Source organism: Daphnia carinata, chromosome 6, assembly GCF_022539665.2.
Source record: "Daphnia carinata strain CSIRO-1 chromosome 6, CSIRO_AGI_Dcar_HiC_V3, whole genome shotgun sequence".
Classification (NCBI taxonomy): domain Eukaryota; kingdom Metazoa; phylum Arthropoda; class Branchiopoda; order Diplostraca; family Daphniidae; genus Daphnia; species Daphnia carinata.
Genome location: NC_081336.1, coordinates 6,797,523 through 6,815,041, shown reverse-complemented (window position 1 = coordinate 6,815,041; position 17,519 = coordinate 6,797,523). Strand labels below are relative to the sequence as shown.

General features: G+C 40.9%; 4 protein-coding genes across 4 annotated transcripts in view; 2 read left to right on the top strand and 2 right to left on the bottom strand.

The window, feature by feature from the left end:
• The window catches only part of LOC130702390 (4'-phosphopantetheine phosphatase-like), a 68,921-nt gene that overhangs the window by 44,277 nt on the left and 7,125 nt on the right, over window positions 1–17,519 (top strand). Inside the window, exons 2-13 of the mRNA XM_057524071.2 lie at window positions 11,023–11,128; window positions 11,356–11,444; window positions 11,516–11,724; window positions 11,785–11,968; window positions 12,026–12,118; window positions 15,867–15,926; window positions 15,995–16,100; window positions 16,186–16,277; window positions 16,436–16,598; window positions 16,745–16,964; window positions 17,038–17,190; window positions 17,309–17,396. Coding sequence (XP_057380054.1) covers window positions 11,023–11,128; window positions 11,356–11,444; window positions 11,516–11,724; window positions 11,785–11,968; window positions 12,026–12,118; window positions 15,867–15,926; window positions 15,995–16,100; window positions 16,186–16,277; window positions 16,436–16,598; window positions 16,745–16,964; window positions 17,038–17,190; window positions 17,309–17,396 — 1,563 coding nt within the window. The remainder of the gene's footprint in view (window positions 1–11,022; window positions 11,129–11,355; window positions 11,445–11,515; window positions 11,725–11,784; window positions 11,969–12,025; window positions 12,119–15,866; window positions 15,927–15,994; window positions 16,101–16,185; window positions 16,278–16,435; window positions 16,599–16,744; window positions 16,965–17,037; window positions 17,191–17,308; window positions 17,397–17,519) is intronic.
• On the top strand, window positions 84–4,274 carry LOC130702344 (uncharacterized). Its single transcript, XM_059495557.1, is given in 11 exon segments — window positions 84–213; window positions 278–548; window positions 610–867; window positions 926–1,916; window positions 1,980–2,176; window positions 2,234–2,294; window positions 2,297–2,775; window positions 2,842–3,058; window positions 3,120–3,302; window positions 3,361–3,596; window positions 3,661–4,274. Coding segments are annotated over 10 exon segments (3,393 nt in total). The 5' UTR covers window positions 84–213; window positions 278–287; the 3' UTR covers window positions 4,171–4,274.
• On the bottom strand, window positions 4,565–8,369 carry LOC130702391 (cytosolic purine 5'-nucleotidase-like). Its single transcript, XM_057524072.2, has 12 exons — window positions 8,061–8,369; window positions 7,352–7,425; window positions 6,922–7,039; window positions 6,752–6,847; window positions 6,530–6,682; window positions 6,205–6,466; window positions 5,949–6,129; window positions 5,841–5,895; window positions 5,603–5,770; window positions 5,271–5,524; window positions 5,084–5,202; window positions 4,565–5,017 (listed from the first exon to the last, which is right to left on the bottom strand). The coding sequence occupies exons 1-12, from the start codon at window positions 8,342–8,344 to the stop codon at window positions 4,907–4,909; spliced, it is 1,875 nt and encodes a 624-aa protein (XP_057380055.1). The 5' UTR covers window positions 8,345–8,369; the 3' UTR covers window positions 4,565–4,906.
• Window positions 11,124–13,709, bottom strand: LOC130702372 (uncharacterized). The gene is made up of 2 exons (XM_057524055.2): window positions 12,608–13,709; window positions 11,124–12,524 (listed from the first exon to the last, which is right to left on the bottom strand). Exons 1-2 carry the CDS (start codon window positions 13,431–13,433, stop codon window positions 12,361–12,363), a joined length of 990 nt encoding a protein of 329 aa, XP_057380038.1. The 5' UTR covers window positions 13,434–13,709; the 3' UTR covers window positions 11,124–12,360.

Below are 17,519 nucleotides of genomic sequence, written 5' to 3'. Positions count from 1 at the left end.
TATTTCATCTTTTTGAAAATTGAGGTTCCCATTCTTGAATGAAAGGAAACTGTCCATATAAGGATTAATTGAAATTGATTCCCAAATTATTTCTGCGATTGTGTTTACTTCACGTTTCGCAAAAACGATTAGCAGACAAGTTTGTGATATTGATAATCGCTGCCTAACACGTGTTTTTTTTTATCTATGGTGAAAAATACGCGGGAAGTAGAGGTTAACTAAATAAAACTTGCAGAGCATTAGTCATTTCAGTCTAGCTTTGCATTGCTGATCACAGGTTTCCTACGATGTCTTACACTGACCATGAATTCAAAAATCTCGCGCTAAAAGACATTCGTATTCACCGAGAAAGAATCCAACAGTTTTTGGATGCCACTTACAACAAAGCTGATAAGGCCGTTGAACATCTATTTGTCAACGGCAGCCATCGAGATGTGTTGGAAAATCTTGATATGATGAATACTGTACTCAAGGAATGCAGAGAACAGTTGGCTATAGTTGCCAATGCAATCCCAGATGAAAAACTGAATTTCTCCCACAATCAAGTAGTATATGAATCTTTTCACTGTAAACCACATTTCGAGCTTAATGCTTTATTTGGATTCTAAGAATCAGGAAGCAACAGGTTCTGTTTTTGACCTGGCTGTACCCAAAACAAGTATTGTGTTTAATAAACCATACTTGGTTGAAATTCTTTCACCTGGTTCACCAAGCAGATTTTGGCTTAAGCTAGAATCTACTTCAGTTGAAAGTCTTGAAGAACAACTCAGCATTGCCTATCGAAATTGCACCCCATTACAGAAGCTGCCTTGTCCTGGCACTTTTGTTGTTTGTTTACACTCGGGAAAGTATTGCAGAGGAAAAGTGGTAAGAATTCCATCAAAAATTTATGTACACTTCCATCATACCGTATTGTTTTTACCAGATAACCACCATTGAGTACAACACTGCTACACCCACCCTGGAAATCATATTGGTTGATTATGGTGAAACCATTGCAACTACAGTTAACCAGCTCTATTCTATACAAAAATCGTTCTGTCTTGAACCTGCTCATGGCTTGTTATGCGCGATGCACGATTTAGAACCAGTGGCGGAGATATGGGAACCGGACTCCATTTTGTTCTTTAATCAGTCATGCGAAAGCATAGTGGCAGTCTTCCGTCGTCCTCCTAAAGAACACGAGAATACCGAGACCTTCTTGAATTACCTACCAGATTATTACGTGTCGCTCCGTAATAGAGATTGCAAAAAAATTATGGATGTTGCAACGGCTATGATCAAAGGGGGAATGGGAAAGCCGTTCAACCCGCATCAGTTGTCGCACGCAATTTCCTCCGAACCCGTCATTAACGAACCTCCTCGTATTCAAGAATCTGTACTAAAAAGTCTCTCATTTGAGACGGAACCGAAAGAAAGTTTGTCAAAGACAAATCTTTCGTTGAAAAGCAGTTACGAAATCCTAGAATCTGATGCTCTACCAACTAACAGGTCAGCGTCCAACGTTTCCTTGCCTACAGATTCCGCAAACGCTTTTCCCACATCCCGGAGTAATAGTACGCTTTCGGCCAATCATAAATCTGTGCGTACAAACTCGCTGGATGTCAATGCACAAGAATTCGTCATCTCCAAGCCGAAGTTCGTCGAAAACAAGCAACGGAATGCTGAGGAAGTAACTACAAATCGTTCGTATCAGGATGAAAATGAAATGGGAACCTCGTATTCCGACTCAGCCAATGTAGCACTGTCCTCTGCATCAGATCAGAATGCCAAAATCCGTGCAATTCCGAGCACTATCTCTACAACGAAGAATAGCTCTCCTGCCACATTAACAAATAATGTGACGGATGATATTGATGCCCTCCTTTTCGTACCTCCTGCCAACAGGGCATCACCCCTGCCATCGTATACGTCAGGTATAATTGTTATTCGATTAAATTTTCGACTGCACACATTAAATTTTTTTTTTCTCGTCATAGATCACAACTCATCGGATGCGATTCCTTCGGATGTGCTGTCCCGCGAACTATCCGATCCCTTACTGATGCAGCAATTTTTAGATTGCGTTAGTTTGTCAACACCCAGCATTCGCCAGTCCTTTATTGAGAATACTCATGGTGATACACACAGCCTTACCGCAGGAACATCTGAAATCCGCTACCTAGAGCACCAAGTAGTGAGTTTCTTGCTAACCGCCATTGACATTAAAATTTATTTATCCACATAATTTTAGTCTCCCTGTGACATGTTTAGTCCAAGACGAGAATCGAAAAAAACTCTAATCTCATTGAGCTATCATATGGATCAATTCTGAAACCACGAGTCTCACCAGCACTTGGAAATTCATGTTTAAACACACTTAGCTGCTGTTTCTCGCACGTGGTATCGCCGACTCATTTTTATGTGCATCTACGCGACGAGATTTCAACTGTCGTCAAGCCGCTGTCCGAACGTTTGAATGAGTTGTATGAAAACTCAAAACCAGTGCCTGTTACTCAGCCGGAGGTGGGATCGTTTTGGGTCGTACAAGAAACGCAAACGAAATTTTGGTCACGTGCACAAATTCTTAGTGTTGAGACCAACGATGAAATCGGATGGAAAACATCGGACAAAATCAAGCATAGAACAACTTGTACCGTCTTTTTAGTCGACTGGGGGAACGTCGACGTTGTCGCAGTGTGTCACTTAAGACCCCTAGTCAAAGAAGTCGTGAATATACCTTGCTTGGCACTCCACTGTCGGCTTGACGGCATTTACCCTTTTAAAAAATCGGAGGTATATCAAAATTTTATATTTTGTTATGAAACGTCTAACAATTTTTTTAATTATTATTAAACAAAGAATTCTGAAGACTGGTCGTCGGACGCAACCGACAAATTCATCGAACTAGCGGGCATCGATCAAGAGTTAACGGCCTTGTTCAGTTCGACAAACTTAGAAAGAGACGGTGCACTTCCACTCGTCATGTTGAAAGATGGCGACGATGAAAAATACTCGGTGAACGAGCAACTTGTTTTTCTTGGCTGTGCGTCTTCCAACGTTTTCCAAGAAGCACTTAGTATTACCATAAATTCATAATTTTCTTTTAAAGCTAATAACCGTGGGATTCACATTTTCAGAGGAATCTGTTCTAGATGAAGTTGAACCAGATTGGGGTGATCCCATGTACGACGACTATTACTCTTCCATGAATACTCTTGCGCTGAATACGGAAAATTACGACTCGGTTACTACGGGTTACATTCCTAAAGATGAGGAGAAAATTTGTCGATTTTTTGCAGCGAAAGGAAGTTGCTACAAAGGTAATAAAGGAAACCTAATTTGCCTACTCACTGACACTCCTATTCCAATGGTTTCTAGGTATCCGGTGTGATCATTTGCACAGTAACGAACGGAAAAACGTTTCGACGGAAGATACAATTGAAGTTTACGTCCATATACCTTCTTTGCATTTGGTCTCGGGATCCCTGGTTCATGTACAGGTAACGTGCGTCCTTGGCGCATTTCGATTCTATGGCATCTTTCCTCATGGTACGAGAAATTTGCAATATGCATTCGCCGATGATGATGACAATGAAACGCTGGAGTCTTTGCAAGTAATACTTTTATTTTAATTTCAGCAATTGTTCACTGTAAATCTGTTTCTTCGTTCGCCAATAGAAAGCTCTACAAGAAGAGTACACCACCAATTACTTCCCACATAGGATTACCATAGCTCCATCTGCTGGCGACATTGTTATCGCTCGATCTCCAGAAGACAACAAGTGGTATCGTGGAAGAGTGATGGAGGAAGGAGAGAACGATTTTTTCGGAATCTATTTCGTAGATTATGGGAATGCACAGTTGGTGCATATGAGGAACTTGTGCAACCCTATACCACGATTCGTTCATTTACCAACTCAAGCAGTTGAAATGTTTCTGAATGGAGTCGAAACCTCAGCAAAGGCCAGCACAATTGAAACACAAAATGTGCTAGTTTCGTTGACAAAGAACCGAGATCTCGTGGCAAGAGTAGTTCACACCGTCCCCTTTGTGTGCGTCGATCTTTACGACACTTCTGGTCCTTCAGAAATCGACGTTGCATCCGAAATGATTCGCCTGAAAGTTGCTCGAAAAGCCAAAAGGAAACCATTTTGTCTGCAGAAACGAGGAAAAGAATTTGCTGGTTGAAACGATTTCTGCTAAGCTCAGCGTAAGTTATTTATTTGTGCCTTTAACTACTTGTGTGATGCAATTTCGCAGTATCCCGGGTGCAAACTGTTGTAATAGCATACAATTTTCCTTCATAGGGGGTTGCAATACATCAACAATGCGGATGTGAACCTGACCATTCTTCGAAGATCTCCCATCAATGTTAAATTCTTTATTATGCATTGCATTTATTATAGAGTTGATGTTGCATCTGTTGCAAAACTCAAAGGTAAAAAGAACAAGAAGAAGAATCGGCAGGTAAAAAAAAATCTGTTCAGTTAATTACATGCGCCTAATTGTACACCATCTAGAAAATGTGATTGAATATTGGGTAATAGTATAAAGCGTCGTTTCTTTTGCGTTTAAAGTAATCTAGTTTTTAACCCTAATTTTGTATTGTTACACATCGATTGAGCTCAAATGAACAGAAATGCTCTTGCAATCCGAGAGTCTGGCAATATGCTTCCAAGCTGCAATGGACAGTAAAGAACATATTGGGAAAAAAACCTCTGATCGATTGCTAAATTACAGAAATCAAAACACTCTTTGACAAGAATTCTGACACAAGCTGTAAGGTGTAGCTTAAGAGCTAAGTTTTGCAAAAAGAAAAAAGAATGAAATAGTTTAATCAACGGGAAGAATTGAATGCGTTTGACTGAAGCTAATAGCTTTTTTCAAAGACGTAATTTCGAATTCGAGAGAAGACTTAAACATTCTATGAAGATTTCTCGCTTTCTTCTTCGGAATCATCTTCGTCGTGATTGTGCGTGACTTTTCTTGGCGTTTCAGCCCTGGCATGGGGCACATTGCTGGTAGTTCTTTCCATCTATAAATGTTTTTTTTAAAATGCAATTAATCATTTCAATTGTTTCAAAAAAAAATTTAAATCTACCTTTGGCCTAGGAGAAGGAGGTATATCGTCGACTACTGAACTGGGCGTGAGTGATCCCTGGCGGGAGCGGAAGTACTTTTCTGGATTTTCAACGACTAAACGCTGTTCATGAGCCACAGCTGATTTGGGGAGAAAAAAAGGTATTTGTTATGAATTTTCTCATTGACTCCAGTATCAGGATTCTTACTAGATTCATGAGGCATAAGCATGGCCGGCGCACGGAACATGTAGCTGAAAGGGTAATAGAGCAGGTTGAGCACAGTGGCGGCATAAATGTCCGCATAGCGAACGACTTGGGAAGAGAAGAAAGTTTGACGAGATCCTGAACGGAAGAGACTGCCCATAATTCCGTAGGCTAAATCCATCTCGTGAGTCACTTCACGCATCGCGGTACGAACTTTACTAATGTCAGGTTTGACTTTGGCGGAGCTATCAAGATTTCTATCCCACGCAAACAAGAAATAAAAGTTAGAAGTCTGATCTCATCATAGACTTTGGTAAGAATATCATATTTTATACTTGTAAAGGTCTCCAAGGCTAATGTCTAAATTTTGTAGACGAGTGTACAGCTGGCATTTGTCCGTCCAGACGTGAAGTTCCTGAACCAGCTCTGGTATGACGAGGAAAGTTCGCCAACCACGAATCTTTTTCGACTTCAAAATGTCACCAAAGATGTGGTCACCGCAACTGAGTTGAGGTAAAATTAGAACGTTTTTTATTTATCAGTTCATCCACCCACGTTTCAATCAACACTTACTAAAGTACGTCTTTTCCTTTGGCACCGATTAGATCAGTGAAAACCTCACAAGAACCTGCAAATCAAATGGATATTAAACTTTCCAGTGCTCAGGGAATTGTAACGTACCTCCGGAATACACTTGGCCCGGCTTCAAAGGACCTAAATGAGTGCCGATTTTTAAGGCGCCCGTCGTTGTATTAACCTGACGTAAAACGGTTCCTTCTCCGAAAAAGAGCGGCTTTTTGGCATCAATAACGATGTAATCAAAATAACTCATCCATTCACGACTATTTTCCGTCTTTTCCAGCTGAAACAATCCATCAAACCGATTAAAAAAAGGCATCGTAATAATGTTATTATGATGTCTTCTAAATTTTCTTACCGGTTCCAAAATGTACTTCATGATTGCGTTGGTGTAGTTGTAATCAGAATTAGTTAAGAGGAAGACTTTTGCGCCGTTTTCCCTGAGCCGAACAAGTAGAGTCGGCAAACGATCATCACGTTGAACAAATTTCGAGAGATTTTCAACCGTTAAACGTTTCAAATCTCCCTTAAGATGGACGTAATCGACGGCTGTGCGTACATCTTGAAACATGGACTTGTAAGACATGAACAAGTCACCCAACTTGATGCCCGTTGATGTCCTATTGCGAAACCATATTACGTATTAAAATTTTAAAAAATTTGATGTTAAATAAGCGACTAACACATCACTGTGCGCTTCTCTTTGGCCCATAAAGTAATCAATTAGGCAGGCTAGCAGATAGCATTCTGGCAAGTTAAAGAGCGTGTTTAGTACATAGACACGCGATTCGTCCAACTGAATGAATTTGTTGGGATACAGTGCGTAAATTTCGGATCTTGAAAAGAAGAAAACAAACACAAATTAGATGGGGGGTTATTTAATTTGAAATTTAAATGGGACGTACGGTTTTAAGAATTGAAATCCTCGGGAACAAACCAAGATATTGCCGTAAGCATCCACCTTAAGCAGGTTTCCGTACAGCGTATCGAACCACAATCCTCTAGTAAAAAAAAAATTTGTCATGATAAATAGAATAAAACTAACTCGATTTAGCTATGTAGAACACGTTAATACCTCAAGGCGAAAGAAGGGTCGTACTCAAACTCCTGAATTTCCTGCGGGTATCCCATTGTGACGAGGTAATCACGGCATAAATCGAATCCCATTTTCTCGTAAGCCGGTGAAATGTATTCTGTCCATCAAGACGGAAGAACACGTTTAAATTCACCTTGAAATGTTGGGTACCTGACCCTAGATCACGCACAATCACACAGTAGAACGCTCTCTCATTTTTGAATGGCGATAGCCTACAGCGCCCATTCCTTTTAAACCTATCATTAATCATCCACTCTCCACAAGCCCAGAAAGCAAACTACAGGTAGGCACGCAGTAGTAGCACGCTATTGTCAGGAAATTCTTTCACCTTCAACACGTAAACAATATCGACGATTTCTGCTCTTGCCAACATTAAAGAAAGAAAAAACACGGGCATAAGAAATACTACCTGCTAAAGTGTAGTCCATGTCGAAGCCATAAAATTTGATCTTTTCCAAATGCAAACTGCGATTGACGAAGACTCTGTTTATACAAATTGAACACAGATTTTTAGATTCTACACGTCATTACGAGACATCTTAAGTTAACTAAATTTTTACTACACACAAAGAGTCCATAACTTTTGCCGAATGGCCGCAACAAAAGTCATGGAACTGAAAGTAGAAATTTACTTATTTTGCTCGTTCTGGCCTATAACGTATCCAAAATTCCAGAGATTATGCATAGCTGATCCAACGCTCCGATTAAAATCTAAAAATACAATGAGCATAACTGGCGACTCGTTTCGCTGTGCAACGCAATAACATCAATTGGTCTTTCACCCCCTACCCTTTCCGTTTCCAGCAACGATTGCAGCATGTTGACGTTGAATTCAGCAATGATGATAAGCAAGATAAAACTATTCAGTTTCGACATAAGTATTTGCGTGAATGATGGACGAGTAACAAGGGCGGATACCCTTTGTAACTTAGCGCACGGAATGTTTCGGATACCAGAATTCTTTCATCATCCTCAGACGGATAGCCGGAAGGCGAACGCAATTGAAGGTTACCACAATTCTTCGACAGTGGAATGTTTTTAGAAATCTAAAAAACCCCGACCGAACATGCTACAAAAAGAATGGGCCAAGGCCATAACGGAAGTTACAATTGTCTAACCTGTGCGCTAATTCGCGTTTGTTGTAGGTGTTCGGATCAAATTTCGGAGTCGAATCGACGAACGTATCAGCCCAATCGTCACCCATCTCCGAATCTCGCCGTTCACCCCGCTCGGCAATCGCCTCTGATTGGAGTTCTGAAATTCTGGACGCCATGAGCACAGGTGATGAAATAGCTTTGCGATTGCTTCGTTTCCCTGGACTAGTGTGACACGACGTCAGCCACTGGCTGGCAAACCTTCGAAGACTGATGACTCGCCGATGGATCGCGACCGTAACTATCATACGTTCTCGATGCTCGGCAGTTCGATTGCGACTGCCTGCTGTTCGACTTTCTCTCTCTCTTTCTTTTCATTCTCTCCTTTTTTTTTCCTCTTCTTTGTTTTTATTCCCTCTCTTTCTTTATTTTCGCCCTATCAAACATGGCGGACTGGAGCGATAAAAAAAAGCTACAAAAAAAAAAGAAAAACATCAAACAAAAACATCGATGACCTTGTTCTCCCACCTAATACGATTAGTAATACCGAAAGTCACCACAACGTTGCAAAATACGAAAAAAAAAAAAAAAAAAAAAACTTTGGTTGCGTGAGTGTATACTTCTTTTTTAGCTCCCCAGCCGCAATTTTCACAAAGTTTCAGTGCGACACGTACAAAGCGCGAAGCTCATCAATTCTTGATATGTGACGGTGGCAATCAAGGACTGCTAACTGAGTGTGTGATGGCATAAAAGGTACACGCAGCCTTTAAGAGTAGTATCTCATCTTTTCAAGCGGAGGTGGCGACGTCTTCGGATACACCAAGACGCGTGTATATTTCTGGCGTTTTTCTCATCGCTTGACACACACCGGTTTCTAACTTCTTTGGATAGCCTTTTTTTTTTTTGTGCAAGCTTTCAAATCAGTTGACGGTTCCCGCAGTGAATCAGTAACGTTCACTATTCATGCCTAAGATTGGCCATTGCAGAGTCTGCTGGAAACTTGCCAAGTGGTCCTTTTTTCTCTTCAACCAAAGCGTAACTTGCAGCATTTTGCAACGAATAGCCCGAGAAAACAAAAAATCGATGTCTACCGCCCGAATCAATACGGCACATTATTACTGATTGAATTGATGTCACTGGTTACTTTAAATCAAGATGTTAGCCTTTAGTGCACCATCGGCAAACTTATGCACAGATTTCATTAATAGTTTAGTACTGCACCAATGCAGTGACGCTGGATCAATGGATTCCACATGGGGTACCCATTCCATTCTAGTAAATGGTCATCATGTCGCCGTGGCATCTGCGTGTTACATTCAATTGAGCCAAAATCTGCTGTGTTTAAAGAACGACTATCACGAAAGTCGCTGACAAACGAACAAGTCCTTGGTCTAGTTAGATAATAAAACTTGAATAAGTAAATTAGAAATAACAATCGTTATGCACCAAAGATCATTCAACTAGTTAAGGAATCGCTGAAACAAGTATTCACATGTGCTACTTGCTCACAAACAACGACTTGTGAAAGGAAAACGACTGTTCGTAAACCTATTACGACCAGAGAACTGCCATATAGCAATCAACTTCTTGTAATACCGTGTGAGGATCGTTTTTCAATGCACGTGAATTTACCTAATAGTGCATGTTTTACCTAACAGTTAGGCTGAAGCAGTTATGTATTTCTTGTCTTTCATAAAACACTCTGCATTATGTCAGCATGACTCAATGACCTTTGATTAATCTCATATCACATCCATAATGGGTCAATGTACAAAGAACATATTGAAATAATGCCATGCAAACAGTAAGTACATGCTACCAAATAATTGAAGTGCAGCAAAACTCACAGTATTGGTTTTAGATACTGAATTTGCGAAATAAAAAACTGTGAAACACTTGCCTGTGAAAGGGCTCCCTGTACCATTTCTTTTGTGTTTCAGAACGATTGAGTTGTCCAATGGGAAACGAATTTGACCTCTCGTCGACTAACGCTGAATCAAGCAGGGAATCGTCATCATTGCCACATGCTTCTTTATTATCAGTCATTTTTGCTTTCGTTGCTAACCCAAAGGGAGTGCAACTCTGTAGAACTGTATACGAATTGATAAAAAAAAGAACTAAAAGTCCACGGTAGCAAGTAACGATCGACTGTTGTTAGGCTGATCAACGCCTAAGGCTCCTCTTTTTTCGTCTGCTAACCATTAAACGTCATGTAGCCACTGGATGCCAAAGTTGAATAAAGAAATTCGATACTGCTCGTTATTTTGGAATAATGTAATTTATTTTAAAATAAAAATGTATTAGCTTTCCCAAAAAAGAGTCAGGTTATTCGACGAGGCCTGACTACAAAACTTACTTTAGCATGTTTTACCATCCAGATTGAACTATTTTTTTGTCGCAATTGCTAGCCGTATGCGGCTATCGCGCAATAGTACACGCAGTGCAAGGGATGCCACTGCGCCGCACTGGTTTTTGCCCTTTGCAGACTATCGCTATGTTGACAAAAACGGTCTGGTACAAGCAGTAACGCATACAAAAGAAAAATAGCCAGTAAAAGCAGGAATAGTCTGCATCTAGCAAACATCAGTAAGTAACGGTAGAGCAAACATGCCCTATAATGTGCTCGTGCGCGTTAGTCAGTAGCCAAAAGAAAAGAAAAAAAAAACAGGGGGGCAGTGCCATCGGTCCAAAGTACGCTCTACGGTTCATTTGACTTTGAGAAAGATACCATCAGCTGATACTGGCCCTCTGTTGGCAAGTTGCCTGAACCTATTCTCAAACACGAACCAATGACAGACCGATTCACGAAATTGCTGTCCCTTCACTAATTTTCCAATCGCTCGCAAAGCATTGTGTATCCATTGCTCTGTGCAAGAATTGAAACGCATATTTACCAAAGACAGTTAAGCAAGTTCTTTCTTTAAGTGAAAGGCTTGCACACTTGACATAAAGATATCGCAATCGTACCTGTCGGTTTGTTCTAAAGATGCCCTCCACAATTGGAGACAAAACGTACTCGAAAAGTATCGAACTTCCAGAGACTGAAGTCTTCCGCAATTTAAAAAATGCCAAAAGATTTGCTATGGATATCGGTATGGTATTTTTATTTAAAAGGCATTGATAATTTCATAAACGTTGGAGCATATTCAAGCTTTTATCGGTTGTCAAAGCACCAAAAAATTGTAGTAATGTACAAAATGTAATAGGGGAGCCTGTCGTTGTTTGAACTATTCATTTTTTACAATTTTACATAAAACCATCCCATAGTTGTACATGAATTGTATTGATTCATTATATGTTAATCATTGGGAAATTACAGGTGGGTCATTGACCAAAATTGCCTATTATTCGACAGTGCCTTATCGAAAAGTTCTCTACAACAAAGACCAGAAGACTGTTGACAGTGAAGTATATGGGTAATTGTCAATATTGGTTTTTTTTTAAATTTAGTTGAAAACAATTTGTTATTGGTTGTCCAGGGTCAGGAAGTCAACCCTAAGTATGAAGTATCTCAGGGAGACCGCCTCCACTTTGTCAAGTTTGAAACCAAGTATATTGAAGCTTGTCTGGATTTCCTGCAACAAAATCTGGTCGCTTCAGCCGATGTAATGAAGGAGAAAAAAATTAAAGTTACTGGCGGTGGTGCGTACAAGTATGCTGATCTTCTCCAGGAGAAATTGGGGCTTACGTAAGACTCTCCCCCAGCAATCTTTTCTTGCGCAACATGCTCACGATTTAAAGGCAACAGGGTTGACAAGGAAGAGGAGATGACCTGCCTTATTGAAGGCTGTAATTTCCTCTTGAAGAACATTCACGACGAAGTTTTTATATATCAGCGCCACGCAAACCCTGAATACCGCTTCCCGAACGTCGATCCGTGTATTTTCCCCTATCTGCTCGTCAATATCGGTTCTGGCGTCAGTATCATGAAGGTGCTTTCTTCTTCAAATTCTACTACATCTGAATAGTTCTATCTTTCTTTTTAACAGGTAGAAGCAGAAGATCGGTATGAACGAATTGGTGGGACGGCAACGGGTGGAGGAACCTTCTGGGGCCTGGGAAAGCTACTCACAAAAGCCAAGGTAGGCCAGCTTTTATATAAATGCTATCTATGTATTCGAGATTAGTCCTTTTCTTATTTTTGTCGAAATGGGAAACACGGTTAATCCCTTACGGCATTTCTGGGTTATGGGGTTACACTTAAATCGATAACCAAATAGATCACATCTAGTAAAGGGTGCGATTAAAAATTCGGGAATATGTACATCATTTTCACGCAAACATAAACAATGATCCAACGTGTAAACGCGTAATCAGTTAAACACTACGGGCTAGTAGAGGTAGTAGTCGAATTCTCATTCTCCTCGGTTACCGTTGTCGCCTCGATAGTCGTTGTTGTTGTTGCCATTGTCGTTGTCTCTAATTCCGGCCCTTGAGCACTGCTCAAGGGATAGTTTCTACGACTTCGGAATACAGGACGACACGTTCCTTTCGGGATACACAGACATATCAGCGAAATGCCACATTTGCGTTAGACGAAAAATTTACAAATTTAGATGAATGCTAATTACCTAAAGAGCTTTTCTTAAAGCCAAGAGGACATTGAATAAAGGGCGCTTTGCCCACCATCCCGAAATACTCAAAACTGTCGCGTTCGCCGGAGGACGGCTTGCGTAGCGGTTGAATTATCATGTGACTCAAGTCGTGCATCCACACTTGCGGTAGGGTGACCAGTGTCGAAAGGAAATCCGGAGGATCGTCGTCTGAACTGTACGAATGATTTGGAGATACATTAGTCGAACTGATACTCCTACCAGAGACTCTGTTGCCGCCCGCTTGCGTGCCGTATTCCGCATTATGTTGCTTGACTGTCGTGGCCGGAATATATGTCGGAGGAGGTAATAACGATGCTGATGGTGGATATGGGTCGGCGGTCCGGCTGCGACGCGGCACCAGCCACACGTCGTAGTAATTGCCTCGCGAAGTTCCCGGCTCTAAAGACGCTGGATCGGAGTCATCTCGACTCATATCGCGAGCCAGTCGAGGTGCCGTGCTGGATTCCGGCCATTCGGGTTTCGATTCAAAATTTTCGAGCATCAACAAGATGTTGGGATCCGATGTTATTATGTCCTTTCCATTATCTACGGGCTCGTCGGGCCGATGAACGACGACGAGAAGGTGTGGCTGTGTCCAGTCATTATTTTTGCCACTGACGTCGCCGTCTTTTAAAACTTCGACGAAAACCAAAACTTCAGGCGTGTAATTTTCAACTTTTTTGACCGCGTCTGTCGGTGCGACTTGAAACGAAGGGGTCGAATCTCGCGATCCGATGGATTTCGCCTCGAAATCGGCAAAAAGAGTCAATACGAAAAGACTGAACTGCCAAACAATCTTCATGTTGACATTTTAGATCCCGTTTGCTTAAAATTGGATTTGATTGTTTTGTTTTGTTCACTTTCACGTTCCCCACTTGTCGTTTCTGAGAATCCAAATTTAGTCTTCGTCATTCCGCGCACTCCAATTGAACAATTTCACTGACGAGAGTCGCGAATGTAACACAAACACCGAATGAGATGCAACGACTAATTCACTTGAATGTATAGCGACGCAGAGGGGAGGGAAAAACGTGTGTCCAGCTCGACTCGACGCACGCTCAGTGTAATCTGAAAGCAACAAAACAAGAACGTTGGTCCACGGTTACTCAGCCGTCAGAAAAAAAAAAGCCTCGAAAGTGAAAGTGGTCAGAATTTTTCAATCTGACCAGCAGAACGGTCTTGGCTTCTATACGTTTTTGCTCGTACTATTACGACTACTTTATCTTGCCACCCTTCTCTCTATCTCAACACACAGTCATAGGCGCAATCACGATTTAATTATTCCCTTTACATTAAATTATTTTTGGAATTTTGGGTACCCGAAATTTTTTGGGTACTCCACCGATGTTCTCGAAATTTGTTGATTGGTTTCTATGTGTAACATGCGCAACATCCAGAGATGATGGTTGGATCCCCTCAAAAAAATTGTGTTTTTTATTGTGCCAACTCATTGGCGATGGCCGCAGATATTTGCGGCCACTCGTCCTGCCCGTGTGGTTACGGAGGAGAGGGGGGAGGGGAGCTCATCGCTTTCGCTTTCTCATTTTCTGGAAAGAAAGGAAACGCCATCGAGGTTGATCGTGAAAGAAAAAGTGAACAATAGTCGTTTTCACTGGGTTTTTCTTTCTTTCTTGTCTTTTGTTTGTCTTCACATTTTCTCGCTCTTCTTCCCTTTCTATGGCTAGCTCACCTTTTTTCTTCAATATTGACCGTGGGTGTGGGTACGTTCGATGAAACGAAAAAGGTGGGAATGGTTGCACAAACATTATGTCCTCTGATCATTTTGTGTTTTTTTTTCTCTTTCTGACGAAGACAATTAGAAGGAGAATATTCGATTTTTTACGATCGTAGAGCCTGTTTTATCGTTTGAAACATGCAAAAAAAAAAAAAAAAAGGAAATAACGTATGATAACAGCAATCAGTGATGGAGCAAATTAGACTGACCGAGTTTGGAAAATATCTACATTTCCAGTCAACTCTCGCGCTCACCAGTGAAAAGAGGCTAAATGGGTCCAGTGATAGAAAACCTGTTGTCAAAAGAATTGTGTTAAGAAATCTCGTTCGTTTTCAATCTGATCAGTTGACGAGATTTTTAACGGGAGAGCAGAGAACCAAAACTCGTTTCGTTTTTTTTTTTTTTTTTTTCACTGTAGAAAATTTGAAGGGAAAGAAAAATTAAAAGTAATTGTATTATGTGGTTCGTATTGCGCAAAAAAAAAAAGAAATAATAAGCCACTCTGTGTATTTACGTCGTATTGGTATATAAATTTATATCTCTCTTTCCCTCCCTCTGCCATCAGCTTCATCCTTGTCCCGATTCAAAGTCCCTAATACGTGTAAGAGAAAGAGAGAAACAACCGCTTTCGGGTCGTACATGAATCGAGTCCACTGGCCGTGCCAAGGTCTTTCTCGCACCTGTTTGTTGTATTGCAGCCAAAGAGTATAGCCCCGATGGGAACATGAGGTACCCCCCCCCTCTCGTTCGTGAGCTACTGCCACTGTTGGAAAACGAAATATCTGAACCAGCCAACCAAAAGTGAGAGCATCCAACACAGTCGACCTTGAATGGGAATCAGATTCCATTCTTTCTTGCACGTCCATTTTGTTATCGTCTTTTTATGAGAAAATTTTGTGTCTGTTCAATAATGCCCTTTTCATAAGACACGATGCGCATTTTTACGTAGAAAAATTCTTTTACTACATTAATCGACCCTAATGGAATTCGATTTTTTAAATCAACCCAGCGCTCGGGGTCGAGAAGCGAAAGTTAAGAGGAGAATATTAAAATAGTATGCACGAAAAATCAACAGGTTTGACCCCAATCGTTTCTTCTGTTTAAGCCGAATGGAGTAAAGTACTACTCGCACGTTTGCGCTCCATTTCAAAGAAAAATTTCCCATCGGCCGGTATGCATTGAAGCGATTTGGAATTAGACTGGAACTAGGCAAACCACAAGAAAAAAAGGCATTTGATTTCGGGACCAAGGTTCAATTAAGAGAGTGAGGCCCATATCGTGATGTGTTAGGCTTTTTTTGTCCCTCACGCTCTCGCATTCTTTCCGTTTACGGTTGTTTCTCGAGCCACACGTAGATAGTGTCGTTCAAGGTGGTGGGCTGTCAAGGAAGAATCGGTTGCGTCAGCTTCTTGTATGGCCCCCAAAATACTGTGTTTATTTTTAAAGGCTATTTCCCATTATCTTTAACATGTTGCTCAAAGTATCGATTGGTTATTTTAGGGATTCGACGAGTTGCTGGCGCTGGCCGAAAGAGGCGATCATCGCAAAATAGACATGCTGGTAAAAAAAATACAATAATTTCAAATGTTTAACATTATTTTTAAAATATTTGGATTTTTTTGTATCAGGTTAAAGACATTTACGGAGGCGACTGCACTTCACTGGGCCTTCCAGGCGATTTGATCGCGTCCAGTTTCGGCAAGGCGGCGCAAGCTGCTCCTGAATCGATCCAAGGTGTGTGAATTCTCCCGTGAAATTAAACTTCTTGAAATTACATTCATTTTCACATTTATTGACCGCGTTTTTTTTGTTTTTTTAGAAGCTGATTTGGCCCGCAGTTTACTATTCGCCATTTCCAACGATATAGGTCAAATCGCCTCGCTCTACGCCATGATGCATGGATTGAAGAAAGTATTAATTTCATTCGCTTGCCATCCATCAGATCTCTCTTTTTTTCCCCCCTCCTACTGACATTGCTATCAATCAATCTGTTATAACCTGTTTTTGCTAATTTTTAAACAAAACTTTTCTGGTCGGATTTTGCGGTGCGAAACGTCCACCTCCCTTAGGTATATTTCGGGGGCTATTTTTTACGTAACCACCCCCTGAGCATGCACACAGTCAGTTTCGCCATCAACTACTGGAGTCGTGGTGAAGTTCAAGGACTCTTCCTCCGACACGAAGGCTATTTGGGTGCTATAGGAGCTTTTCTCAAAGGAGCCGAAGAGTGCGGTAATTCATTCTCGTTCAGTCGTTTCAGTTTGCATGAGCACCCATTCGTGCGGTCTCACATTTCAAGATGTGTTTTTGCCTGGCTTACTTTTTAACCTACTTAAATTTAATTACTTTATGGCACTTTTGATTTGTTTGTTTATTAGATGCAGACAAATATTCATGGTCGGAGAATTATGCCGGCAGTTCGGGACTGCAAAGTCCTTTACCAGGCCATACATTGCCCTCATTGCCAGTAGCTGTTAGTGTCGACCAGCTAGAGATGGACCGGATCGATCAAGGAGTATTGGTCTATTGCCCTTTGCTAGATCAACCGGCTTCTTACATACCCGATATGGTGGACCTTACCGAAGACGCTGAAGCAAGGTATATATTGTGCGATTTTTAAACAAAAACGTGATTGCTAATCTAATCGGCCTATTTTTTTTTTAAACTTTAGAAAATACTGGCTTGATTGTTTCGAAGAGTCTTTGGACAAGTTTGTGTCCCAAGCCATTAAGAGCCAACCTCTTTCGGCCGACGCACCTGCTCGTGCTCAAAAATTCAGGGAAAAGTACATTAGCAGATTGCAGTATCTGAAACAACATCCTTGGTAATTTCCAGAACGATCTCTAAAAATAAAGAAAATTATATAAAAATAATTAGGTCGTTCCAGTTTTAAAACAAATTTAATGATAGTGATTTTTTTTTACGGTTTCTTTACTCTCTAGCGCATTTGGAAATTTAACGGTGAGAAGTTTGCTGGACACTCGCGAACATTGCCTGAACGAGGTGGATTTTCCGGATCCTTATCTGCAGGTGATTACAAAAAAAAAAAGTCCTTCTAAAAAGTAGTATAACTACTGAAATTGTTTATTTATTGTAAATACTGATTTGCATTTTCCGTGTCATCCGTACACGCACACATATACATACACATTC

Excerpts from the sequence above, each read along its gene's own strand:
- LOC130702391 (XM_057524072.2), bottom strand. The coding sequence starts at position 8,344 with ATGATAGTTACGGTCGCGATCCATCGGCGAGTCATCAGTCTTCGAAGG. Across the intron at positions 6,683-6,751 it reads GGATTTCAATTCTTAAAACC|ATCCGAAATTTACGCACTGT; the intron begins GTACGTCCCATT and ends CTTCTTTTCAAG. Across the intron at positions 5,896-5,948 it reads GGGCCAAGTGTATTCCGGAG|GTTCTTGTGAGGTTTTCACT; the intron begins GTACGTTACAAT and ends TTTGATTTGCAG.
- LOC130702372 (XM_057524055.2), bottom strand. The coding sequence starts at position 13,433 with ATGAAGATTGTTTGGCAGTTCAGTCTTTTCGTATTGACTCTTTTTGCC. Across the intron at positions 12,525-12,607 it reads CTTTAAGAAAAGCTCTTTAG|GAACGTGTCGTCCTGTATTC; the intron begins GTAATTAGCATT and ends GTATCCCGAAAG.